The sequence below is a fragment of the Natator depressus genome, chromosome 17, assembly GCF_965152275.1.
Source record: "Natator depressus isolate rNatDep1 chromosome 17, rNatDep2.hap1, whole genome shotgun sequence".
Taxonomy (NCBI): Eukaryota; Metazoa; Chordata; order Testudines; family Cheloniidae; genus Natator; species Natator depressus.
In genome coordinates, this window is record NC_134250.1 from 7,052,956 (window position 1) to 7,080,816 (window position 27,861).

General features: G+C 39.3%; 1 protein-coding gene across 3 annotated transcripts; it reads left to right on the top strand.

Annotated features, from left to right (window-relative positions):
• The first annotated feature begins 1,686 nt into the window (after nt 1–1,686).
• GGNBP2 (gametogenetin binding protein 2) lies at nt 1,687–27,861 on the top strand. 3 transcript variants are annotated; one of them, XM_074974598.1, is made up of 14 exons: nt 1,687–1,705; nt 3,172–3,296; nt 8,808–8,888; nt 10,405–10,658; nt 11,493–11,591; nt 17,763–17,876; nt 20,594–20,803; nt 21,935–22,109; nt 23,844–24,038; nt 24,973–25,123; nt 25,338–25,463; nt 25,557–25,708; nt 26,313–26,555; nt 27,287–27,861. In XM_074974598.1, exons 2-14 carry the CDS (start codon nt 3,204–3,206, stop codon nt 27,488–27,490), a joined length of 2,097 nt encoding a protein of 698 aa, XP_074830699.1. In that variant the 5' UTR covers nt 1,687–1,705; nt 3,172–3,203; the 3' UTR covers nt 27,491–27,861. The 3 variants fall into 3 exon arrangements, with proteins under 3 accessions (XP_074830699.1, XP_074830698.1, XP_074830700.1); XM_074974597.1 differs by lacking the exon at nt 1,687–1,705 and adding an exon at nt 1,897–2,024; XM_074974599.1 differs by lacking the exon at nt 1,687–1,705 and adding an exon at nt 1,897–2,024 and having other exon boundaries at nt 20,594–20,797.

A 27,861-nucleotide genomic window follows, 5' to 3' on the forward strand; every position in this document is an offset into this window, starting at 1 on the left:
TTGTATACATTTTAGCCATGGTTTCGGAAATGGTTCTGAACAAGTTTTCTCCTGCCTACACATGCACTCTAATCATGTTCAGCAACAGCTATTGTAATATCTGTTAGCAGCAACAGCTACTTTTCATGATGTACACAAGGCTGGATAAGTTACCTAATTTGTCCCAGATGACACTGAAAATAGGCGCCAGGTGGGAATTAAACCTAGTTCTTATTTTAACCCCTATCCCACACTCCCATTTTCCCCTCTACCTTTATCAGCAGTCACATAAAATGCAGGGGATTTCCTTTTTAGCCCCCAACTTTTTCTCCTTCCCTTACTAGCTTTCTAATTTCTCTTTCACCTTACCCTCTTCCTCTTTATGTGCCCTAGGAGGGAGGGTCTCACCCCGTGCTTAATTTGTAATGGAAGAGGTGCCAGGACTCAAGCAATTTTTTTACTTTCATAACTGATGCTGTCTTCTTTGGGTGGAGCTCATTAACCTGGCCTCATCTGTCTTCTTTCAAGGGTTGGGGACGTGTGTGTGTATTTCTGAGAGGCAGCCCTTCCTTTCCCCTTAGGCCCAGTTTTGAGCAAGGGTGTTTTTCAATTGTGTTAGCTCAAGGCTTAGCTTAATAACCTGACTGAAAAGCCCTGTTAATACTTGTATAATGTAGGCAAACACAGAAGAGGGCCTGTTAGCGGGTGATAGTGTATTCCAGTACCTCATCTAGAGCTGGGTTTTAAAGGTATGAGCTTAGCCCATGCTAGAAAAATCTAATTCTGTATAGACAAGGCAAAGGGCATGCCTGATAGCACAGCTTCAGACATGTTAGTCTGTGTCCTCACTGGCATTAACAGAGTTTTTCAACTATGTTAAGCCAACCCGACTCAGCTAACATGACGGAAAACCCTCTCACCCTTTTACCCCCTCAAGACAGGGCCTTCGACCTGGTCTACACATAAGTTTTACTGGCATAGCTATGTTGGTCAAAGAGGGCGTGATTATTTTTTTTTACCAACATAACTATGACCACAAACGCCCTAGCGTTGACACAGTTAAACCAGCATAACTGCTCTAGCCAGAGGAACTCCATAAACGACGCCCGTATAAGGATTTTAATACCCATATAACTGTGGCCACACTGGAGCCTTTTGCTAGTAGTTTTATTGGCATAACCAAACCCGCCAAGTCAGGGGTGTCTCTGGGAGGTGCCTTGGACTATGTTCCCAACCAGGGTGGACAAGTAGCTGACTCTCCATAAGGCGCCCCTCACGCGGTGTGTACCCCTCTTCAGGCAGGGGGCTCCAGGTCCCCTCAGAGGGGGGTGCCCCCCACCCTCTCTCTCTTCCCAGAGGGTCTCCCCCCGTGAGGGAGGTGCCCCCCCTTACCCGCACAGCGGGGAGCGCGTTTCCTCAGCCAGCGCCTCAGGGCAGACGGGAGGGGCGGACCGATCCCGCCTCGCCGGCGTTGCCCCGGCGCCTCTCCATGACCCGGGGCTGCCCCGAGTCCCCTTACGCTCCGGTTCAGCGGGCACTATCCCCAATACCCCCGCCCCTGAGAGCGGAGCACTGACGCCCCGCCGGACTATTTCCCGAGGCGGCGGAGGGAGCCGGGCGCTGGGCCCCCGCGGGTATTTGTGACACCTCCGAGGCTTCCCATTCCCCCGGTGAAGGCCGAACCCAGCTCGGAGGCCCGAGGAGAAGGCGGTGGCGGGAGGTAAAGGTCAGTAGGGCTGGGGGCGCGGCCTGGGCGGGTCACGGGCTCCACCGCCCGGGGGCAGGAAGAGCCTGGGAGCCGAGTGGGTAACAGGGCGGGGGTCTCCTTTCGGCGGCCTAGGCCCGGGTGACTCCGGCGGGTGAGGGTCTCCTTCGGCGAGGGCGCGGGGTCGGGCGGGGGGGATGGTGGTGGGGGGCGGTTGGGCCGCGGTTTCTCGCGAGAGGTAGGCGGGGCCGGGGTGGTGCTGAGGAGACGCTGTAGCTGGGGCCCGGGCCGTCCGCTGGCTTGTCACAGCGCCTGAGGCTGCGGACTCGCTCGGGAGCCGGTAAAGGCCGCCGCGGGGCGAGCGGGGCGGCCTGACAGGCCCCGCAGAGGGTGACGGGGGCGGCCGGACAGGGGAGGCGGGCGCAAGGGGGCCGGGGAAGGCCCGACGGGAGGGGAGGGCCCCTCTGTCAGGATTCCTGCCCGCCGGCTGGCTCCGGGCTGAGCGGCCCCCGGTCGGCGCCCAGGCCGGGGAGTTGCCTGAGCGGGTGGGTCGGACGCGTGGGCCGCAGGCAGCCTCTGGTTCCTCGGCGTGCCCAGGAAGCGGCGGGGGCAGGGCGCTACCGGGCCCCGGGGCGGCGACGCTTTGCTCTGAGCTGGCGGGGGCTGGGTCTCTGCTGGGGGGCCGTGCAGGGAGCGGGCCCCTCTTTCCTCCTCCCGAGGCGGGCGGCGGCGCACTCGGAAGAAGGGGCCCGGTGGAGGGGAAGGGGCCCCGACCGGGAGCGGGGGGGGGGGTCCGTGCTCGGGAGAGAGGAACCTCCTCCCCCCCCCCCCCCCCGCTTCTTACATAACCGCCGTGCCGGGAAGCGCCCAGGTGCTGCTGGGGTGGCCGGCTGAGCGACATCCTCTGCACGCGGCGGGTTCTGCACGGGGGTGACCGCCTCAGAGATGGGGCTGAGCCCCACGAAGGGATGGGCGGATCCTCCCGGCCCCCCTGTGTGTGTGTGTGGCACGGCTTGAGGGTAAAGGCCTGTTGACAGCCCGGGCGGATTCTTCTTTCCCTCCCCTCCCCGGTCGTAGTGATCCCACAGGAAGGGGGTTGATTCCTAGTTAGCGCTTGATAGGGCTGGGCAGACTTTCCGTGATCTGCCACAGTGCCTCCCCGTGGTTTGGTGACACCCCAATAGAGGGTCAAGGTTTGACTCCTCCCACATGCTGTGTCGCATTTCCCAGTCTTTACACCTTAAGTCCCATCTCTTATCCGTCTGAGTTTCTTCCAGACCCAGAAACAGTGACCTGACTACAGAAAATGGGTGTGGGCTGGGCGGAGGGGGTCTTTTGCACTGGTGCCTGGAAAGATGAGATTTTTAATGTACACCCTAGTGTGTTGAATCAGGCGATCTGATGAAGTAGACTCATTTCCCTGCTGGTGAAAGTGTTTTGTAGAACCAGAGCTCTTATTTACCTCTCCGGGGCTTGGCTGTTTGCAGGCTGAAGCTAGGAGGAAGCAGCAACAGCAGAGATGGCGCGGCTGGCTGCAGTTTGCAGAGACGGGGAAGAGGAATTTCCCTTCGAAAAGAGGCAGATCCCCCTCTACATAGATGACACCCTTACAGTGAGTGTCTGTTGTACAAGTGACACCTAATCTCTGTGTATCTAGCTGAGCACCTAGCAGTTACAACATAAACAGACGATATGTTGCAATTCCTAGGCGAGGCCTTTCTCTTTAGACATGCCTCTTAGGCTCCTCCTTTGAGTTCTCTCAGTGCGATAATCTTTGGGAATTGGTAACTCTTAACGCAGCAATGCATGTTTCACCAGACTTCTTTAGAAAAATATAGGTAACAAAATCAGAAAATACTTTTTGCTTATTTGGGGCCCATGTATGTACAGTTTCCAAGAAGTGGTAGGCATGTGTCTGTCTACCCAAAAGTAAGGCAAAGCAATCTTTAAATAATATAGGATTAATATAATCGGTGAATCATGAAACTCAGGTAACAAACGAGGCTGGCCAAATATAAGTGACATTTTAAAATAAGTGAGAAGAGGATTAAGTGGATTGGTGGTAAATTTGTGTTTAAAATAAAACAATTTAGGGATGTTGTTGATGTTTAGGTCTTGCATCAGAACATTGTCCTTTGTACAGTTCTCCTTGAATTGCTTGATGGTTTGGTTGTCCTGTCTCTCATTGCACTCTTCTAATGTTCAAAATCTAGTTGTGTGATTTTTTTTTTTTCTTCTTCTTCTTCTTCTTCTTCTTCTCCCCTCTTCCCTATCTGGTGAATGCAGTAAAATTAACTGAATGTAATTTGGGGGGCTTTGGTTTGGGATCCTCTTGGGTGTTTCACTGGAAGGTGCAAAAAAACCCATAATTAAAAATTGTGGCACAATGTGCCTGTAGAGAAAGTGTCTTCCTAACCCTAGCTGGTTAGTATTTGCCTTATCCCTGAAGCATGAAACTTTATCCCTAATTTTATTTTTATCCAATCTAATGGAACTGTGGATAGTCTCATCCATATTAATGTCCTCTTTTTTAATCCTATTAAGTTGTTGGCCTTGATCTATCTGGTGACAATGGATGATATATGTTTATTTCAGAGTAACAGCCGTGTTAGTCTGTATTCGCAAAAAGAAAAGGAGTACTTGTGGCACCTTAGAGACTAACCAATTTATCTGAGCATAAGCTTTCGTGAGCTACAGCTCACTTCATCGGATGCATACTGTGGAAAGTGTACACTTTCCACAGTATGCATCCGATGAAGTGAGCTGTAGCTCACGAAAGTACACTTTCCACAGTATGCATCCGATGAAGTGAGCTGTAGCTCACGAAAGCTTATGCTCAGATAAATTGGTTAGTCTCTAAGGTGCCACAAGTACTCCTTTTCTTTATATGTTTATTATGCATTGTGTAAAAAGTTTCCTTTTATCTGTGTTAAATTCCTGTTTTTCTATTTTGGTGATTATCCTGGCTCCTATTATGAGATGATGAATAGGAGTGCCTGATGTGCTGTATTTTAGCTGTTAAGTATTTTGTATACGCATTTCTCCTCTCTGAACTAAATAGTTCAGTCTCTTCATATGGAAGGATATTCCTGCTTCTAAGCATTTGTTACCTCTCTAGACCTCTTGTATTTCTCCTGTGTCTTTTGAAGTATGACTAAAATGAAATACAGACTTACCAGGGAAGTCTTGCTGTTCTGCCTAAGTCACAATTTGGGTAATTTAAATTTTGCTTACCTAAAATTCCTTCTTATTTTAGTGGGCTGAAATATTTTTCTCTTCTTGTCCTAAACGGTTAGTGTTGTTCAGTGCCATCAGACTGTCATTGTGCTTTTAAACAAGAGGTAGGCTACAGTTGTGATTGAAGAGGTTCTTGTGTATAGCTGTAAGTTGTTTTGTGATCCCTTTAGATGAAAGGTATTTGTATAAGTACCATCATTCTCATTATATAGAGACATTACTATTGGTTCAGTCTCATTCTGTTACCACTATGGAGTCACAAAAAAATTTCACGTTTCTACATATGCTGGAAGCTCCTCTTTAACAGTTATGGGAATAGTAATTGGGTGGTCTCCTTGGGGGTTTTTTTTGTTTTGTTTGCCCTAGGTCTTAAGTATCTATAATACTTTTTCAGATACTTAAGAAAAAGTAGTGCATGTTCTGCAGTTGTCAGCAAAGCTTAGCTCTAGTGCTTTAACTTTTAAATTTAAAAAAAAGTACCAATGAGTGTTAATTTGATGTAAACAGACTGGTAGTAACCCATCTAAAACTTAATTAAAAACATAGATGATTGAGAAGGTCTGCATCTGTGTAAGTCATTATACAAACTTAAACTATAACTGAAATTTAGAAACAAAGCATCAAAGTGACCTGAAATTGGTAAATGTGTGTTTGAACTAAAATGTGGTAGAAACTTCCTGCATCATCTAGGAATAATGATAAAGTGGCATAGACACTGCACAGATGCAGTATCATTTTGCCCCTTTAAATGAACAGTGTGCTAGCTTTTGTGTCCTGTCTTCTCATAAAGAGAAATTGCTGAAAGATTAAAATAATTTACCTTTTCAGTTCATGAAAATAACATACTCTATGTGATTTGTAGAGGGGATGGGTTTGATTTGGTACTGTGGGGACTTCCTCTTCCATTTCAGTACCTCAGGAACTGACTGGTTGCTGTTGCTCCTGCCCATAGAACTTCATCCAAAAGCTCCTGCCCATAGAACTTCATGCAAAAGCTTGATCTTTGACAGTTTCACTGTACTGTTCAGGAGCCTTGGAGGGCATTCTCTGATGTTGGGGTGGAAGACAGAAATTACTTATTGGTCTTTCTTCACTAATAGCAACAGATCATTCTGGTACATAGCACATTCCCAGTTGGAGTATGATATCAACACTGACAAAGATTGTCAGTTTCAGGCAGCTGGTGGAAATTGCTATGTGCAGCAGGATTGCATACCATATGTAGCATTAACTGGCAGAGAATATATGGGTGCAGGGAACAATTATTTATATTCCAGTAGCACCTACAGGCCTGAACCAGGTTAGCCCATTGTGTCAGGCACTATACAAACATAGTAAATGTAGGAAACCACAATCCTGCACCAAAAATGACATGCTGTTGCTCGCAAAGTGTTATGAACCACAGAGGCATGTAAAGTGGGACCAAAGGAGGGGCAAAAAAGAAGTAGAAACCATAAATGGCACAGGGTAGTAAAACAGAATCCTGTAAAGAATAGGACGAAGCATTCATGTTCTAATGGGACAAAGGTGCTTTCAAGGCTGGGAGAATAGATATTATCATTCAAGTAAACGTCTTTCTAGCTGAAAGAGTAGTATTGGCTGGCTCTAAAGGGAGATGCATCAGAGCTCTGGAGTTGGTTTCAGTGTTGTGGGGGAAGCAGAAGCAGAATGAGGATTTCAGAAGATTGCGCCCCTATTCTCTAGCCAATTAACGAGGCAAAGGAATTAGTGAAAAGGAAAATGGAAGCAAACTACTTCATTTTTAGAGTTGACATGTTAGTTCAGCTACTAGTCCAATTTAAAGGGACGGTAACAACAGACTTCTGTTAAATTACAAGGTTTTTTTTCCCCCACACGTTAGCTCACTGAAACTGAATTTTAAAAATAAATTTGACTTCTCTGCATTTCTCTGTTGGAAAATGAAAATCGGTTAAGCAAACTTCACTTTTTTTTCTAGTCAGTCTTTCTTTGCCTCTCCATGGTGCAATTTGAAATGCAAACGCTGAAGCAGGTTTCTTGTTTAAAACAAGGATGTTTCTATCCAATGGAAACAATTTTTTAAATAAAAATCTAAGTTTGGGACTGAATTTGAACTGGTGTGGGCCCTGATTCCATAAAGAGCTCTGGGCAGGCTGATCCTTACTTTAGTGGGGCTCTGTGAAGACTCAATGATCCATGCACCTGGAGCCAGGTGTAGCATCAGGGCTTCAGTTCTTTCAGTAGTTATAGTCAGCTGGGTTGGAACGTTCTCTGCAAGGTTGTTAAATGAAATTAAAGTCCATAGGTAATAAGAGGAAGAAATTTAGCTATAGTTATTTGGTAAGCTACTAGAGTAAGAGTGGAATTGTAATATGTTACATTTTTTTAAGTAAATGGTGTTTAAATTAAAGGTACACAAAACTTTGACTGTCTGCAAAAGATTAACAGATTAGTTTTCTGCATCTCCTCTGTTATCTGTTATACACATTGGAGGAACTGTGAAGAGACGTATCTTAATTGTACCTATGAAGGAATCCAGTTCTGTATGTCTTGTGGAATGGGATGAAGGCAGGGAATAGCAATTTGAATACTAAAGGAAGAGACTTGTGTTCTCTTAACTGCAGCTGGTAAAATGTTTTTTTTATTGTTCCAGACAAAATATTTATGCCCCCTTGTTAAAATGGGAGAACAGAATTGCCTGTTGAAACTGCCAATCCATGATGTGATACTGAAATTTAAAATAATACTAACTGGATTGAGGGAACTTGCACTTGGTAAACAAGAAAATATTTTGCACCCAAAACCCAGCAAAATAGATTTTAGTGCTTTTCGTTATTTAAACAGTCGTGTTGTTTGACTCTCTGTTAGCAAATGGCACCATAAGTGAATACCAGATCACCTTATTTTTCCATCTTTTGGCTTCCATGGTACATGATAAGTAATTAGGCAAGAAATAGTATGAAATATTGTACCAATTATCACATAGCTCTGTGGATTTAACATCTTGCTTTGAACCACTTGAGAATTGCACCTACAGTCATCTAAAGCAATGTAAATGCCTTTGGAATACCTTGTTAAATTAATATTTTCTTAAAATTGATACTTTGCAAGAATAGACTGTGAAGTGATTAAACTGTCGTACACGTGTTTCCATAACTTTTTTTTTTCTGTAGTTGAACTATTGGATCACTTTATATAATGCCTTGCAATAATATGTGGTGGGGTTTTTTGTTTGTTTTTAATTGAAGCACTTCTTCAAATATTGTAGATCAGGGTTCTGAACCTTTTTCTTTCCGAGCCCCCCCACAACATGCTATAAAAACTCCACGGCCCACCTGTGCCACAACTACTGGTTTTCTGCATATAAAAGTCAGAGTTGGTGTTAGCAGGTAGCAAGCAGGGCAGTTTCCTGGGGGTCCCCACGAAACTATGTTTGGCTTTAGCTTCAGATGGCGGGGCTCAGGGCCCTGGACTTCCACCCCATGTGGTGGGGCTTCAGCTTTCTGCCCTGGGCCCCAGCATGTGTAACGTGGACCCCCGAAACCTGCGTGCGGCTCCCCAGACCCCGGTTGAGAACCACTTTTGTAGATCATATTAGTAACATCAATATTGCTGTATAACCTAATGATTGTTGCCACTTCCTAAAGAAATGTTTTAGAAAAGCACATGTTCTAAAGTGTCTTCTAAAACAGCAAGACAAAGTTGAATGCTTTGCTGACCATTTTGATACCTCTGTATGGAGTACTCTTACATTTAAAGCTTCCATTATTGTAATGTGAGAAGAATGAGGGGATTCAACAGGCAACTGTACATAGATTTTTTTTTTTTTTTAAAGGAAGTAGAATAAAGTCAGGTCTGGCTTATGTTTGAATTTTTGTGTTCTGAGAGGTTATTTTTTCTTGTTTAGATGGTGATGGAATTTCCTGATAATGTGCTAAACCTTGATGGACATCAGAATAATGGTGCACAATTAAAGCAGTTCATTCAGGTAAGACACAATCCTTAACTTCCTGTCAGTTTGAAAAATCCATTTGCCAGATTTTACTTTCTCTGGTTACTTGCTTTATGGTACGTACTTCTTCAAAGCTGTATCAGTCACCATGTTGATAAAGTACATTGCAAGCTTGATGTGCAGTGAAATGCGTCTTAGGCACTAGCACCAAAAGACACTGGATATGTTACGCTTTTGTCCCATTGCTGCTCCTTTATTTACACTCTCTTCTTTCCAAAGATGAAGTACCATGTTATTTAAAACAGAACTTTTAGCAAAGTGACATCTGGTTGTCAGTGTGTATTTGTGTATTATACTTTACAGAAACTGTGATTCCTAATTCTATTTTAATCCATTATTTGGTTTCAGGATGCTGCTAATCTGTTTATTCAATTATAACTAAATTTGTCACTTCTGAACATAAGGTGCCTGCAACTACTTCCAAGGCAGGGGTGAATGCACTAATTTATAGTATGGTTAACAGTGGGATTCTAAAAAAGCAAATTTGTGGTTCTCACAATTTTTGGTGTGGAAAACTGTATGTTAATGAAGTTGGCTTTTTGGGGTGAGGGGGATATCCTGTCTCTCCCTCTTTATTCTACCTCCTTTAGGCTGGGGTTGTCAGCAGTAGACAAAGTAGCTTCTTTCAATATTGTACTTTAGTTTTAACTGTGGTATTTCTGACACAGATGCTGCATGTAAAACATTGCCATGCAGGATAATTGCACTGTTTCTTCTGCTGTTGGTCAAATATTGAGTAGAATTGCGGCATAGCATCATCACTGCTACACTATTGCTTTATTTATCTCTGACATTTTGGTAATATTTTTATGTTGGTATTCCTTTAAAGACTTCTATCTATCTGCATTTTTTACTTTTGTTTCAAGTAACAATAGAAGATTAGTAACATATTTTTTTTAAAATGCTTTCCCACATTCATACCCCCAACTTGTGCTTTGATATCTGTTTGTATGGTCAGTTTCACTGACCACAGGGAAGAGAGAAACATGCTGTGTTGGGTTTTTTTGTTTTTGTTTTTTTTCTTAAACAGGTGTTCAGGCTCCTGAAACTATATAAATGTAATTGAAAGATGAGGGGCTCTTTAATGTTATAGGTGTTAAAATCAAAGTCTGAAAGTTGTATCCCACATTCAGTAAATGATTATTAAGCAAAATCTTTGTTTCCAAGAAATGGTACACACTCTTCATTAAGTTATTAACTTTTTAATATGAAATTGCATGTAGCTTTCAAGAAAAAATCGTTAGGTGTGGCCTGAATTCTTAATAGGAGGACTTCAAATCTCACCCCCCCCCCCCCAAAAAAAAAAAAAAAGTGATATTTAACTTGACGGTAGTGAGCTGGTGACCTGAAATTTTGGGGCTGCAGACAGTATCCACTAAGGAATTTTGAAAGGAAACCTCTGTGAAAGTCTAGAATTCTATAATAAACAACTTAAAAATCAACCCTTTAGAAATATTAATTCATTGCATCTCTCTCTTTCTCTCTCTCTCAGCGACATAGTATGCTTAAACAGCAGGATCTAAATATTGCCATGATGGTGACATCGCGTGAAGTCTTGAGTGCACTTTCTCAGCTTGTCCCATGTGTTGGCTGTCGTCGTAGTGTGGAACGTCTGTTTTCCCAGCTCGTTGAGTCTGGAAATCCAGCACTTGAGCCCCTTACGGTAGGGCCAAAGGGAGTCCTTTCTGTAACTCGAAGCTGTATGACTGATGCAAAGAAGCTTTATACTCTATTTTATGTGCATGGGTAAGTTTAACTTCTTAGTGATGTATCAAAATGCAGTCACTCGGCTTATTCTTTCCATGCCCCTTTCTGAAAGAAATAAGCTAACTTCTGCATGTATGTTTTGCTTAGTTTTCTTGTTGCAGATACGAACGTATCATTGGCACTGTGATCAGATGCTAATTAACACAAAAGCAAAGCTGAACTGGAAATTGTGTGATCTGTTAAACTATTAAAGTTTAAACTAGCTAATCTTTCAGATGACAAGTTGAATTTGTTGCTTTTTCCAGTTGTGAAAAGGATTCAGAATTAGTATTAAGATTCTTAGCCAATGGCTTCCAAGTGGCCATATGTGACTTTCGTTGGCAGAGGAAGGATGCTTGCAGTAGAACAGAATTTTCCTTTTTCTCTAGATTGTAAACATTAAAACAAATGATATTTTCTTACCATTTTATACTACAGTAAGTTTGCGTGTGGGGTGAGAGGAAGGAATGCTTTAGTGTAGGAAAGGTTGGACTTAGTAGGCACAGAAGAGGCTTTGTTTTCTATCGATAAAGGCATAAATGTGTCTGGATGGCATATTGGACTGTGATTCGTATTGCTTGCTAGAATGGTTGGTTGGGAAAATGCCTACTGCCCTCCCCTCCTTTACCTGAAACATTTTATAGGCAAAGGCAATAATGAAAGCAGGAAAAAGAAAAGCTTAGAGTTAATAAAGGAGTGACACAGTATTTGTATCTCTGATAGTGTCTGTAACAGGCTGTCTTCATTTAATTTTCGCTGGATAATCTTGTAAAGATTTGTTTGCAAAATTGTAACTTTAATTTTAAAACTGATTTCTGAAATGTGTCTACATAGGTCCAAATTAAATGATATGATAGATGCAATTCCAAAAAGTAAGAAGAACAAGAGATGTCAATTGCACTCCCTAGACACGCACAAGCCAAAACCTTTGGGGTAAGTTAAGAGAACTTGGATACTATGTCAGTAAAGTATATTGTGTACATTTAAAATCTAAAAATGTTCAAAGAACAGAATTATAGATGAGTATTATTTCCACAATTTGTTGTTATGAAGAGATACTGAAAATTCTGTAGGTTTATCTGAATTTTGTAGGCAGAGAGGTGGGGGGCCAGCAATATACAGTATGGAACTGCATGCATAGGTCCAAAACCCTTTTAGCAGCCTCGCAAAAGCAAAATTTTATAGCTATAAAACTGTTTTGAAAGTCGTATTCCACTGCTGTAACTTCATGTCTGTGAACTTTGAGAGTAGAAATCTTCACCAGAAAAATCTGATTTGAAGACTTTGAATGGCCCCATCTATATTGGCCTTCAAACCATATTTTAAAAAGTGCATGTATATATTTTAAACATGTATAGCATTGTGGATGGAGCTAAACTAGTGTGCAGCTGTTCTTAAATATGGTTGGAAAGTCAGCACAGATGAACACTTGCAGAGAATAGAGCAAAGTCTGTCTTTCACTTAAACAGTGGAAACTTATAGCTCTCTCACACTTACTGTTATTTTTACAAGCCAGTTTAGTGGCGGGGGGTTCGGTCTGCTGTCAAACTGAAACAATTGTACAGTGGTCTGAACCTCATTATGTTAGCTCAATGTTAATTTGAAACCCAGATATGTTCACTTATCCAGTCCACTTAACCACTACTGAAAAATCCAACCAATGTATGTACATCTTAAATGTAGTGATATTTTTATATTGTTAGCTTGAAACAATATTTCATAATGGGTATAGTCAACATTTTTTAATTTGACAATTCTTTGCTGATTTTGGAATGGGGGGGTGTCACTTTTTTGTTATCTTCACAAAAAATTGCATAATTATGAAAATTGTGAGGAAAATCCCCTCTTTTACCAGGTCTTTCCTAGGACTAGCACCATAAGCTCTTTGAAGCCGGGACTGTCATTATCTTATATTCGTAAAGGTTTACATAATGGGGTCCCAGACTTATTGGAATCTATGCATTACTATAATTTAAATGTTAAATAAGTCTTTATATATGCAAATAGCTAACTGTTGTACAGAACATTCCGATAATTTTCTACTGTCCTGCAAATCTGAGCTAAAAAAGTGTTTGTTTATATTGCTGTCAGCTAGTGTGTTGGACTCCTGTGATAGGTTTTTTATGGATTATAATACTTGTTTAAAGCAATAGTCAGTTTGGTTCAGTAAGCTCAGTATTTTGGGGCAAGACTACTTGCCCCAAAATATAAAAGTTGAAAATCTGGGAGTAGCAACATGCAGGATCGCGATCTAGGGTGACCAGATGAGATGGACAAAATATCGGGACACATGGGGGAAGCAAAAAAAAGGCGGCCAGAGCCGAGCTGCTGAAGCAAAAAAAAAAAAAACCCTCAAAAATGCCGGAGCAGCCAAAGCTGCAATATCGGGACAAATTTTTTTATCGGGATGTCTGGTCACCCTATCGCAATCGTATCAATTTGGGGATAGCAACATGCAGAATAAGTCGTATCTACTTCCCCATGTCCAATCCTGTGGGTATTTCAGGTGGGATGTGGAGTTATTGCGGTTTTCTACTGCCTCCATCCTAACAAATATGATGTCAGTATCAAATGAACGAAGACAAACTGTTCTGAGTGGCTCATTCTGTTGTCACAGTTCCTCTGCCCAGGTAGCTGTTCTCACATCAACTTGAAATATTTTCTCTCTAACGTGACCACTGAATCTTCTTCTTAATAAACAATTAGGCCTAACTTAGTCCCCAAGCCCTTGGTCAGAGCTCTGATGTGTAAGTTAATGCATATTAGTAGCCCTGATTCTCTTAATGTAGTCTACTGAATTGCTAATCGTTTTTTTTATCACGGCTGTTTGCTTTATGTGGCTGGATTTTTTTGACCCCGTGGAAAGAACTGAGGGGGGCATGGAAACAAATAAAACCACAGTTCCTTTGGGGGGGCGGGGGGGGGATCATGATACTAACATTACAGTTGCAAACCACCATTCTGTCAGCTCTGCTTCTATGTTGCATCTCTTTCCCTTTGTCTGGTCTATTTAGATGATATCTTCAGCACAGCGACTGTCTTTCGTGTGGGGGTTTTTTTTTTTTTGTACAGTACCTAGCACTGCAGGGTCTCATTCTTGGTTGGCCCCTAGGCACTGCTGGTAATCAAAAGAGAATGTGTAATAAAGATAAATTAGATCAGTTTTCATGTGTTTAATTGTGCTTGTAGAAGCTTTCTGTAAGTCTTTCATACATCTGTGTGAAAGTGTGCAAGATTCATTGACTGCAGATTTTATGAATAAACATGTTTTGAATTGAATATATAGTATGTTAGTATAAATAGACTCAAGTCTAGTTAACCATATCATTTATTCAAAATGTGATGCCATAATATTTGACTCATTTGGACTGTGCAGAGCTTGAAGTATTAAAAATGCCTAAAATTAATTAGTTCCCTCCACCATCATAGGCGTGTACACACTTCAAAATGTAGTTGGTTTTTTAACTGTAAAATTTACTAGTTGGCTGCTGCTATGACATCTTGCCATTCATGTTGTCTGTCTTGTTTCCATATTAGGTGGTGGTCTTTTGATTTTAAAAACAATTCAAGCAAATAAATAAGATATACTGAATCTCTAGTTGGGTGGGATTTACTTTGCTAAGTTGAATGGTGTAATAACAGGGACTGCAAGGGATGTAAATGTAACTAAGCCCGGGTCTACACTACGCATTTACGTTGATATAATCCCCTGAGCAAGGCAGTTATACCAACTGAACTCCCCCTGTACACAGCACTATGTTGATAGGAAGTCTTCTCCCGTTGACATAGCTACTGTCTCTCTGGGAGATGGAGTACCTACTGTCGGCATAGGTAGCATCTTCAAAGCGCTACCGTGGCGCAGCTGCAGTGCTGCAAGTATAGACAAGCCCTTAATTAGTAAAAGAGAAATTCTTAGAAAATCTTGTGATCAAAAGTATAAGACTAAGTGAAACAAAGATCCAATATAGTCAATGCTGGCGTTGCAGAACATACCCTTCAGAATACTGCAGCATGAGTTAAGGAAAAGGAGAGTGCATATGTGTTTACAAATATGTATAGGGAGATGGAGACATTACTCCATTTTAGCTTTTCCTTCAGAAGTCCAAATGAAAGCATGAATTTATCTGATCTGTTGGTTTTGGAGGCAATAACTGAGGATTAGTAGGGGGCAAATAACCTAACTTTTTTCAAGACTAAACTTAAGTTGGTGGAGGGGATGCTATGATGCAGTTGCCTACAATGGCATGTCGCTCATGTGCAATTGCTATTAGTAAACAACTCTGGGGGTTATAGATGGGATAGTAAATGGGGAGAACTTTGAGTTCCTCGAGAATTCTTTCCCAGGTGTCCGTTTGGTGGGTCTTTCCCACATGCTCAAGATCTAACTGATCGCCCTATTTGAGGTCAGGAAGGAATTTTCCCTAGTTCAGACTGGCAGAGACCCTGGGTTTTTTGTTGTGTATTTTTTTTGTTTGTTTGTTTTTCTGATCTTCCTCTAGAGTTTGGAAGCTTGCTTGTTTGAACTAGAGTAAATAGTAGACTCTTTGTAACTTGAAGTCTAGATCATGAGTTGAAGATTTCACTAACTCACCCAGAGGTTATGGGCCTATTACAGGAGTGGGTGGGATGAGGTTCTGGGCAATGTGCAGGAGGTCAGACCATATGATCATGATGGTCCCTTCTGGCCTTATAAAGTCTATGTAAATGTTATCCCTCATTGGAATGTATAGGAACCTTGTCAGTATCAGTTGTGCTCTGTCTTTGGCAGAGTAAACAACAACATGTCAGAGCTTGATCAGAAGTTTCAGGTTGTGGGACAAACTTTTTTTTTTTTTTTTTAACACAAACTTCTCTTTCATTTATGATGTCCATTCTCTGAGAGGCTGGGTAGGAGGAGGGAAATGAAATTGATACTGTTTTTTGTTTTAAACTCCGTATGTCTTGAACTTGAGATAATAGTAGCTAGTCATTAGTTCCATCTCTGACTAGATTAAACATTTCAATAAAGAGAAATATAATTGGTAGTACACACTGTTTTGTGGCATAAGGAGAGGCATAGAAGCTAGAGTAATATAGTAAATCCAAGGGAATATGACAACTTTAGTCTTTTGCACGTTTGATTTCTGTAAGATGAATCCTCAAAAGCCGCTTTTTCTCTAATAAATATATATCCTATTCTCAGGTTGAATCAGACCAAAGAGGATCGTGAAACAGAATGGTTCATACATGAACATAATTAAAATTTTGCCTTAGCTCTCTCAACTCGCATTTTATATCTATATATCTGTATATCTATATATATTTCTGTAGTATGCAAATTGAGGCTTCCAACTCTCAGATAATGCTGTATGTAGGCAGTTTAAATTACATGGCTTGCGGTTTGCTTAAAATATACTGTTCAATATAGTACTGCATATACTATTAGATATTGCAGAAATCATCAGGTACTAGCAATATTGCTATCAACACAATATTGCTATCAACCCAACTAAATCTGCAGTTTTGAATGAAGGCAAATGTATTAATAGCTTAACTGAGGAGGTGGGATAGAATTTACGTGTGTCTCCAAGAATAAATAGTTGTGAATGATCTTCAAAGTAACTTCTGACTGATTTTATTTTTCCTTTGCAAGAAGCCTTGCCTTTAAATAAGATAATCACAGCTTTGCATTATGCATATTATATATAAGATTTAACATGGAGTTTTAATTTGTTTTCAATAACATACTAAATTTGTAGTTTATAATTACAAATAGTCAACTACTGTGGTTATTGGCTGACAAGTAGTTAGGAGCCTATAGTCATACCATCTATTGAATTGTAAAAAACGTATCATTATTGTGTTCCCTTTGGGGCTCAGAAGATAACTTAGACTCCACTTCAAGTCTTAAGGATTATTTACACTTGGAAATTTTATCAAAAGAACTCTTCTAAAATAGTTATTTTTGACAAAAGCCCCAGTGTGGACACTTTTAGGCCTGGTCTACACCTAAAACTTAAGTAGACCTAGCTGTATCTCTTAAGACTATGAAAAAAATTCACTCCTTGTGCGACATAGGTTGTCCCACTTTGATGGAAGAATTTTTCTGTTGACATAGTTGCCACCTCTCAACAGGGTGGATTTACTAGTGATCGAAAATCCTTTCTGTTGTCGTAGTGAGTGTCCACACTACAGCGGCATAGCTGCAGCTGTGCTGCTGTAGTGCTTGTGTAGTGTTGACATACCCTTATTTTGGAATAAGCATGTCCTTTTCTGATTTAGATTCGTCCTTTTCGTCCATAGGCGTATTAATGCTGGAATTTATACAGAAATAAATTTTCCAGGGTAGTTGTTTCCAAATCGCTATTTCGGTAAACTTCCGAGAGTCAGCAAGCCCTTGAGTAAAAGTGAATTGTTTGTTTCTTCTCTGCCATACAACTGCTAACTCTTTCAGCAAATGTATGCTGTTTAAGATAACTGAAATATGGTGTTTTAGCTTTGAACTTGAAGTAGTTGATGGTATTGAAGCATGTCTTAATTTCAGATTGCAAACTAAATATCAATTTGCTGTGGAAATAAAGATTGTAGATACTTTACATGAAAAGTAGTACTTGATTTTGGGGGTGGGGGAAATGTTACCTACAACTTGTCATTGAGATCATGATTCTTGCAGAAAACAAATTCCATTTGATAGTCCTTGTCACTGATTTTATGGAAGAATAATTATTTTTCTGGGACGTGCAATGCTTTCCTGTATCTTGGAATATATAGGATTCAAACTAAATTAGCTACTGTAGGATTTTGATAGCATGTTTCAGGAAAACATTGTAGTTTACTCTAGACGTTATATAGCTGTAATTTTTTTTTAATACTATGCTACAGTGAAGGGAGCAATAGCACACTCAGTACAGAGAAATTAGGTGCAGATAAGAAAAATAGTGAAGACAACAGGAAGGAGAGCAAATGTAGGATCACTTTCCACTATGGACCTTTCCAGGGAGCTGCCAGGTAAAATAATTAAAGAAAAATAACACTACTGCTTTCCTTTCTCTCTCTTTTTCTCTCTCAAAAGAAACTAATGTGCAGTTTTTGTTTTTAATTGGTATGTTATGTTTCTTTCTGCAGGGGTTGTTGGATGGATGTGTGGGAACTCATGTCCCAAGAATGCAGGGATGAAGTCGTTTTAATTGATTCTAGTTGTCTTTTAGAAACATTAGAAACATATCTGCGAAAACACAGGTAAGTTAAGGGAATTAAAATGTTTTTTACGCTTTATACCTTACATACTGGGGATTCTCTCATGAAACAAAGTATATAAAGAATACAGTTTGACGTAAAAGGTCTTTGTTAAGCTCTGACAATTTTGCAAAGCTCTGCAATAGTTGATGAGACACCAAAAAACAAGATGTACTCTTTGGTTGCTTGATAGTAATAATGCGTCATAGCAGGAGAAATGTAGAACCCTAAGATCAGGCCTTAGCTTACTTTTCATTTATGATTTTTAGCTAGTACAACGCTGTAACTTGTATCTTAATTCTAGCTACATAGTCACTTGAGATATGAAATGGCATTCTTTTTTTTAATATATTTCCTTTCCCGTGTAATAAAGATTGTGGAAGTCTTATTTGCAACTATTAAACTATCATGTGGCAGCTATTAGAAAAATATCGGAGGCAGTTGACTTATCTGAGGCATCAGCATTTGATTTGATGTAAACTATTCTCAGAAGATAACTTAAGAATCAAACGCCACGTGTTTACACCCTGTGCCCCTTTTTATTGAGTTTGATTGAAGAGTATGAGCAGTACTTCCAAAACTATTTCTTGATCTGAGAGAATATTAGATTCCTTACAGTGGCTACATTAATGTGCTATAATTGACCTTTTTAACTTGCTCTTGTAACTTAGTCTCACAATTTAATCAAAATGTAGTAACAAAGCAATGCCTGGATAGAACTTCAGACCATTATTTTAACTTTCTAGATTGAGTGTATTTAAAGCAAAACAATGGTAAAAGTTTCTCAATACTGTTTCCTGTTATACTTTTAAAAGAGCAGGTAAAAATCAACCATATTTAACCATCAAAATATGCCTATGTTTTATGTATTAAGTTTAATAAAAACAGTATTTCCAGTGTTGTTTGACATTTTAGGTCCTTGATACCATATTACACTTTGTAAAAAGTGTTTAGTTTACCCCTTGCATTAGAAAAATATATGAAGTAATTCTTTCCTAAATGTGCAATTTCTGCATTTTTTTTTTTTTTAACGTGTACTTCTCTCACAGTCCAATAGATCTGTGGATCAGCCGGCTGGCTGTTATAGCTGTATATTTCCAAAAAGGTTCAATAAAAACTTGTTGTGCCATAATATTTATGGGACCCGTTCAGCAAACTTAAGAATTGCTTTCCATTTAGAATTAACCGTCTTAATTTGGAATTATTTTAAAAGTGTAAGCATAAAAGTAACAATGAGAACAAAACCAGTGAAAGCAAGGGTGTTCAGTTAGGGTTGCTATAGCATCTAAATTATTTTTAATATTTTAAAGTTCTTAATGATCCTTTGGCACCATTATCTCTAGTGCGTAGGAAAATATAGGACAGTGTTTTTTTAATATTCTGGTCAGTGTGGCAACTGGTGAGTGTGCACTAAATCACAACTGCACATGCATGGCAGCTATCTTACCAAATTAAATTCTTTACCTTACAACAATCCAAAGGCACCAATATGTATTATGAGAAAAGAAAACCTTAAAATTCATAGGAACAGAGTGTTTGATAAAACTAATCAAACATCTGTCTGTCACAAACAGCTTCAGTCTTTTTACAAAATTCAAAATTGTCTTCAGTTGGCAGTATGCCTAATATAATATGTTACTGGAACCTGGATAAATATTTCTATTTTCCCTCACTTGACCACATAAAAATAGGATAGAAATGGGCCACTGCTTAGCAATTGAAACGTGGTTGACTTATAAAATATTGTCTCTTTCAGTAGATAAAGCAATTTTTGTGGGGGGGTTAGCGGGGAAATACAACACCATACAACCCAAAGTTGACATAAGTAGGCATGCAACTTTTCAGAATTTAAAACTGAACTAGGCGCACATTGAGTTTGGACCATAGAATTTTTTCCATAGCTGTCAGTCATTTGAATAATTAAAGCCTTGAATATCAATATTACTTCTCAAAATAGTTTTAAGCTTGGTTGCATTTTTTTAGATTTAGCACTGTTCTAAAAGTGAATAATGCACTTCACAGCTAGTTGAAAGCCCTTAGTGCACTGTTTTATGACACACTTAAGGTGAATTAGATATATAACTACACATCTTTGTGCAGCTACTTGCACACATTTTATTTGTTTAATATGTACACTTCGCTGTAGTAAAATCTAAGGCACTAAAGTAGTTTATAATGGAAATACTGATCTTATGCAGCACATACTAGGTAAGAATATATTCTTTGATGTCTCCCATTATTCACTGTAGTTACTTAAAACATTCTGAAGTCGCCTTACAATGTGCCATAGATGGAAAAATAATTTTAAAGGTACAGGAATTGTTGTGCTGGCTTGGACCAGTGATTCACCTGGTCCAATATCTTGCAGGAATCTCCGTAATAGACAACAGGGAATAATCTGTCCCTAGGGGAAGTTTCTTCCTAATGCTAGGAGTTTGTGGTTGGTTTATGCCCTAAAGTATGAAAGGTCATATTAACAACTTCATTATATTATAAAATCTATTATATACTTTGGATATTATCAATGTAAGTCTTTTTTTAACTTTTTTGTTTGAAATAACTTATAGTGGTTTAGTTTAATAAATGTAATATGCACGGTTATATTCCTAAATGACACTTATAATGGTATTAAACTCTGTTCTAAATTGCTACTTCAATAAGAATACTCACTTCTTCTCTCTTTTTTTTTTTTTATTTTATTTTATTTTATTTTAATACAGGTTTTGCACTGACTGCAAAAATAAAGTGCTCCGGGCATACAATATTCTTATTGGTGAACTAGACTGCAGCAAAGAAAAGGGATATTGTGCTGCACTTTATGAGGGTTTGCGTTGTTGTCCACATGAACGTCATATACATGTATGCTGTGAAACAGACTTCATTGCGCATCTTTTGGGTCGAGCTGAACCAGAGTTTGCAGGAGGGTATGAGTATGTAATTTGCTAGAATGGGCTATCTAGCGCTTTGCTTCTTTATTTTATTTCTGAACATACGTTGCAAGAGTGATGATTAATATTTTCTGCCTCTGCTGCATAATGGATTTTTAGATGTAACCATTTGTGTTTGATCTATACCTTCATGATGATGTTTCAAAGCAGTGGACATTTCATTAATCTCTTGGCTCATTTAAATCTATAAACAAAATTGTAAGAAATTGTTAAATGCCTTGAAATTAATTTGTTCACTCGTTAGGGCTGCCTTGCTTTCCCATTGAGGTGTTCAAGATATGTGAAATAGAACGGGAATCCTGAGTGAAAGTTTTACTGAGTAATTTTATATATATAAAATCCATAATTTAAAGATTAATTTAGCCACTGTCCTAAAATCTTCCACTGGTAATATAGTTCTGAACTTGAATAACTTAGACTTTTCCTCACTGTTGTGTGCGTTGAGAAAAGCAGAAGCATGCTGTTACAAATACTTGTTTTTAATAGATAATGGTTTATAAACTGGCACTGGGATACAATTGCTTTATTGCAAGGTAGGTAATTTGTAAACTTGCATTCACCTTTTTTGAAAGATGTTATAAACATTTTGTTTCCTACTTTCTCTCTTAAAGGTGCAACTAAAATTCTCACTAGACTATAAACTAGATAGACGATAAATCCTAGAAAATCAAATGTTTAACTGTGCCCTACTGACATTCAGAATTATAACAAAGCTCTTGCAATATCCCTCCACCAGTAGAAATCATGTACTGGTGGGATAACTCCCCTCGAAAGCCATAGAATGGTAGATGCAATGCAGCCTTAAGGTGCTGTGCACAGGTGAACATGTCATGAGAACGATTGATGCAGCTTCAGATTTTTGTTCTGGTCCCTTGTATTTTGCATTTGCATGCGGCACAGCAGAACTCTATACAGTCATTACTGTCATTATGCAAATGTCTCTTCAGATTGTTTTATCTTCTGTAGAAATGTTCACATTCAGCTGCCTTAAATGTACAGTAAATAGATTCTGTTGACTTTCTTAATGAAAGGAATAGTTTATTACTGTGCATATCTCTACCTCAATACATTGTTCATCATAATCCAAACCAACTCAGTATAATCTTGTTCCAGACGAAGGGAAAGGCATGCTAAGACAATAGACATAGCCCAAGAAGAGGTTTTGACTTGCCTGGGTATTCATCTTTATGAAAGACTACACCGAATTTGGCAAAAGCTACGGGCTGAAGAGCAGACATGGCAGATGCTTTTTTACCTTGGTGTTGATGCTTTACGCAAGAGTTTTGAGGTAAAAATGGGTGGCTATTTTAAAGTCTTATGACTGAGCAGTTAAACTAAAGGTTTTCTAAATTAACTATTAACTTACAAAAATTATCTAATTCTTCACCATTCTGACATGAAATGCAGCTTCGACAATGGGACAAACACCCATTATTTTATTTTCCAGTCCAGTGCTGCTGTACGCAGGACTCTCCACAGTGAACTAGGTCACAGGGACATGGTGAAATCTTCTCTATGCTACAGGTTTTAGCTATGCTGTAATAAGGTTACCTTATTTAGTTTTAACTATGGTGAAGAATTGGAGGATGGGGAAGCCTTTGAATTACAAATGCTATAGCAAAATGCCTACATTCAAACAAAACTGCGTTCACTGGAAACTTCCAAGTACTTGGGGGGAAGGGGAGAACCTACAATACCTAAATTTGGGTCAGAACCTTATCTGAGTGTCCTTTTAACACTTACTCACGCATGATCTCATGCATCCTTCAGTGCCTTTGACACTAAAATTCCAGTATTTTTATTGGAATAGTTCTGTCTTCCCCATCTTGTATATTATATGGTTTTTCTTTTTTGCTGGTTCCTTTTCATGATTCTGTGTCCAAAATCTTTATGAACAAGTTTAAAGAAAAAAAAAAAGATGAAAATCCCCATTGGGTGAAGTTTTAACTAGATTAAGGCTCAACTTGTTCCCACCTTATAACCTCACAAAACACTTTTGTAAGAGTTTTTTGTTGTTGCTATAGATGTGGCTCTGAATTACCAGTGCTTTGCATTTCCAATTCCCTAATGAGGGAGCTGCTTTAAAAACCACAGCTATGGGGGAGCCTGATTTTTAGTCATAACGTGACAGGTTTTTTTATTTTGCAAAACCTAAAACCTTTGTTTTCCAATATGTTAAAACACACGGTTGAAAATTAAAATCTTCCTGTGATTTTTTTTTTTTTTTTTTTTTTTTTTTTTTTTGAAGGACTGGTCTACAAGGGGAAGTTATACCAGGTAGGATGTAAATATAAACCATTATAGTGAGACTGGTATAACTCCCCAAAGCTTGTGTTGCTTTGGAAGTGGTTTAAGCTTAACCAAGAAAAGCCACTCTTATTCCAAGATGAGTGTCCACATAGGGAGTTATGTTTTGTCAAAGTTCCCATATATGCAAGCCCTTACTGTGATATTCTTAACTCTAAATACATTATGGAAGATTCTGATGTTTTTTTAAGGGTTTAGATTTCTCATCTTGCTGATGCTCCAGGCAGCTATATCCATGAGAATACTGCTATGTCTTTATCTGTGTTGCAATAGTACCGTAATTATTTAAACAGAACATTTTTCCAAATCAATTTTCTTGCTTTACTCTTCCACTTTTCACTTTGGACAAGGAACATTCACAAATCTGTTTCATTAATGTTTGTTTTCAGGTTTTCAATGCTGCAAAGCTAAGCTTATGATGTCTTTCCACTTACATTTCTTGAAATAATTAAAATCATTTAATAAAATTTATATTGATGCATTTTTATTCATAAGTCTTCTAGGAGCATCCTTCCCAAAAATCTAAATTTGGGGCCACATTTGAATCGACAGTTTTCCTTAAGCACTGGGAGTGATCGTGCTATGATTGACTCAAAGGCACTTTGAGTCAAACTACTTACCAGTATATCCTTTTTATTGCCCTTTCTGTTTTATAAATGGAGAAGCTAAAGTTTAGCTTTAACTCCTTTAAACAGGCTTTGAATTTTATTAACAGATGGCTGTGGAAAAAGTGCAGGGTATTAGTCGATTGGAACAACTCTGTGAAGAGTTTTCAGAAGAGGAAAGAGTACGAGAACTTAAACAAGAGAAGAAGCGCCAAAAACGGAAGAATAGGCGGAAAAATAAGTGTGTGTGTGAGATTCCTGCTCCCTTACAGGCAACAGAAGAGAAAGAAATAAGTCAGGAGAAGGTAAATATTGCTGATCAATTGGTTTAACAGTTTCTGTTGCTATTGATTAACTAATTTTGAGTTAATAACACTCTGCGTTCTCGTGTTCATCACGTTATTGGACTCTACAGTGCTTTTTTTTTTTAATTTAATTTATTTTTATTGAGGGACTAACTTTTTTTAAGTGTCTCTCTAAGGAAACTTTATACTTCTTTAGAATAGTTTTGCCTTCTTGTAAAGGAATAGTTTTCAAACAAGAACTCTGATTTATGGAAATCTAACTCTGGTTATTTGAATAAGTAGTAATCTAATTTTTTTTTAAAAAGATGACTTAACTAAAGAGAACATCAGGTTTTGCATGCTACTCAAAGACAAGTACCTCCAATGATGGCCTTTTATAAAGAGACTAAGGGTATGCCTACACTTTAATTTAAACGCTTGCAGCTGGCTGATGTCAGCTGACCTTGAGCTTGCGAGCTTGGGCTGAGTGACTGTAAAATTGCAGTGTAGATGTTTGGGCTAGTGCACAAACCCAAGCACTGGGATCCCTGAGCCCTGCAATCCCAAGTCAGCTGACATAGGCCAGCCACGGGTGTTTAATTGCAGTGTAGACGCACCATAAAGTACTCTTCCTTACAAATGGCTTCAAGTTCTGTGCTGCTGAATCTAGCTATCAGTAAATGTACCTATTATTGAAGTAAGTTCTTTGAACTGTTGGAACAGGGTTCTCCATGGCCACGTTCTGGGAAAGAAAGGATGTATTATTTAAGTTTGATATTTTGCTTTTTGAAGTGATAACAAGCAATATGATATTTAACAGCCTTATCTGACCACAGTAGTTTCTCTTGTGGTAGGACTATCCTTTCTAGAGATTTAAAGAAAGCAGAAATAGACCAACGTTATCAGCTGGCTGGTGATTTCAACACTTGCATACCTCTCTTGGTTTTGTTTTAAGGAAAACGCAGACTTCATGGACAATAGTTGCAAAGCCTGTGGTAGTACAGAAGATACTAGCAGTTGTGTAGAAGTAATTGTTACCAACGAAAGCACTTCATGTACCTGTCCCAGTAGTGGCACTCTTTTGGGCTCGCCTAAAATAAAGAAAGGTATGTTAAACTCATTTTTTATAAGTGGTTATTCTGAAAACATTTTAATGTAGGGTGAGGGAAGATATTTTCAGACACTCTCTTTCGAAAAAATAGTTGGAAGAAGTAAGAGAATATGAACTAAAAATTTAAGAGCTTCTTGTTTGTAGAGCCCTAACTAAAGAACCTATAACTTAACTGCTGTAGATTACAGTAACTTCTCATTTCATCTCAGGTTTATCTCCACATTGTAATGGTAGTGATTGCGGCTATTCATCTAGCATGGAGGGCAGTGAAACGGGATCTCGGGAGGGTTCAGATGTAGCCTGCACTGAAGGCATTTGTAACCATGACGAAAATGGTAGGTTCAGCAAGAACTTAATGTTAACATTATCTTAGTGTATAGAAAGCATAGAAAATGTGTTTGAGAGAGGAAATCAACTGTCTTTCACAGGTGATGAGTCATGTGTCCACCGCTGTGAGGATAAAGAGGAGGATGGGGATAGTTGTGTGGAATGTTGGGCTAATTCTGAAGAGAATAACACAAAAGGCAAAAACAAAAAGAAGAAAAAGAAAAGCAAAATGTTGAAGTGTGAGAACGAGCATGTAAGGACAACTGCTTGCTTTAGAATTCTAACTTAGTTATGCATGTATTGTAAAAATAATTATTGCAGATTACCCAATTTGGATTGTGGCTAATGCTACAGGTATAAGCAAGATGGTGTGGGTTTTTCATCTCCCTCCTTCCCTCCACTTTCTCATTCAAAAAAATCTTTGAAGCAAGTATCAGATTAAGTCTTGAAAAAAGTCTCCAGCTACCTATACACTTTAGTAGTGCATCTTTCCCTTATGCCCTCTCCTCCTCTTCCTGAATACCTCAACCCTGTTCAGGTGGGAGACACCTGTGATAGGCTAGTTATCTCCATGGTCCCATAATCAATAATACATAGGTGAAGGTAGTAAACTAGCATACCAAGTGCCCATTTCCCGTCACCTGAAGTATTCAGCATTTGAACTGGCCTTCTCTACCCCCTTTCTAAATACTGCTTTGTGGAATTGTTTTTGTGAGGAAATACTGTCCGGTGTCTCTACCAAATCGTCGTATCCCAATCGTGAAATCAATTCAATATTACAGGTTTAAAAAAAAAAAAAAAAAAAACACTTCCAGTAATCCATTGTAAATTATCTTAACTCTTTTTTTTTGATTCAGAAGCGTGGAAGTTGTATTGCGGACCCGAGTAGCCGGGAGACCTCAGGAAATACCGTGTGCAGAGAGTTTCCCCTTGACAAGCCCAGAGACCCCCAGGCTGAAAGCTGCTGCAGCTCAGAAAAAAATGGGCAGCAGCTGCCTTGGTTTGACCCCAGGAAAAAGGTGTCACGATTTGCAGAGTCTACAGAACCCTCGCTTGCTCCTGACTCGGGAAAGGGCGCCAAGAGCTTAGTGGAACTCCTTGTAAGTAACCGTTTGTTTTGAAGGCATAGGTTTGTAGCCTGCTGCTCTGAATCTTTGGTGCTAGGGATAGGTTCTGAGGAATTCCAACTCTGTATGTGGTATGCTAAGGCTTGGTAAAGGGAAGAGGTAAGTGGAGATGCTCCTCATACCTTGTTCCCGGTGTTCTGTGTTTCTGTCTGGTTCGTTGGTGTTGGTGAGACAGCCTTATGGGAGACGTCTCATTCTAATTTTTGAGTAAGTTGAGTCAGTGGAATAATAGTGGCAGAATGGCAATCTTGTAATGAAGATGTGTGCACCATCTGTGTTCTTGTGGAGCATGCTAGTGCCAGCACAGATTTTCTTGGACTATTTCCCCCTTTTTTTTCATTGATCTGCATCGCTTCTTATTTTGAAAGTTCCATATTAATGCCGTGATCTTTCACCTGAAAACAGAATAACACTCTAAAGCGAAACAGTGCTGCTGCTTAACTTTGCCAGAGTTCAATGCTGAGTAGACACCGCATGTAGCAAAGCATTGTGAATCAAACCCAGATCACTGGGCTAGCTAGTTAGGACTTACGTGTTGCCACCATGTGACAATTATTCTTTGTTCAGAGCAACTGTAAACTTTGAACAACACTGTACATAGGTATGAAACTTGAACTGGAGACACTGTCATTTTACAAATTAGAGAATGTGCAATGTTGGAAGAGCAATGTTCATATTTTTAACTATCTTTTTTTCCTTTGTAGGATGAATCTGAATGCACTTCTGATGAGGAAATCTTTATCTCACAAGACGAAATACAGTCATTTATGGCAAACAACAAGTCTTTTTACAGCAATAGAGAACAATACCGACAGCATCTGAAGGAGAAATTTAATAAATACTGCCGCTTAAATGATCACAAGAGGCCCATTTGTAGTGGTTGGTTGACAACGGCTGGAGCGAACTAAATACAATAAAATAGCTCTCTTTCATTGAAATCCTCAAGATGACTACTGCGCCTTCTCTTTCAAAACCTTAATTTAGTGACTTACGGCAAAATTTTATCTTAAAATCAATGTGATCCTTTTTCTTTCTTTTTTTTTTTTTTTTTTTTTTGGTGGGGAGATTGGTGGAGATGATTTTGTTAATTTTGATCTTTCTTCAGGCTTGTTTCTTTAGTTGAGTAGCTGTGCAAGCCTCTCATAATTTATGCCATCTCTTTTCATTACATGTTTCTCTTACTGTGAGACTTACAAAAAGCAACCTAGTGGCAAAGTAATGTTGTACCTATAATTCTGTACAGAATGACAATGAGCTGAATATAAGATTTTACAAATAG

What these genes read in the sequence shown, in the direction of transcription:
- GGNBP2 (XM_074974598.1), top strand. Translation starts at nt 3,204, where the DNA reads ATGGCGCGGCTGGCTGCAGTTTGCAGAGACGGGGAAGAGGAATTTCCC. An exon ending in AAGAAATAAGTCAGGAGAAG is followed by an intron (nt 24,039 to 24,972) that starts GTAAATATTGCT and finishes TTTTGTTTTAAG; the next exon opens with GAAAACGCAGACTTCATGGA. An exon ending in TGAAGTGTGAGAACGAGCAT is followed by an intron (nt 25,709 to 26,312) that starts GTAAGGACAACT and finishes TTTTTGATTCAG; the next exon opens with AAGCGTGGAAGTTGTATTGC.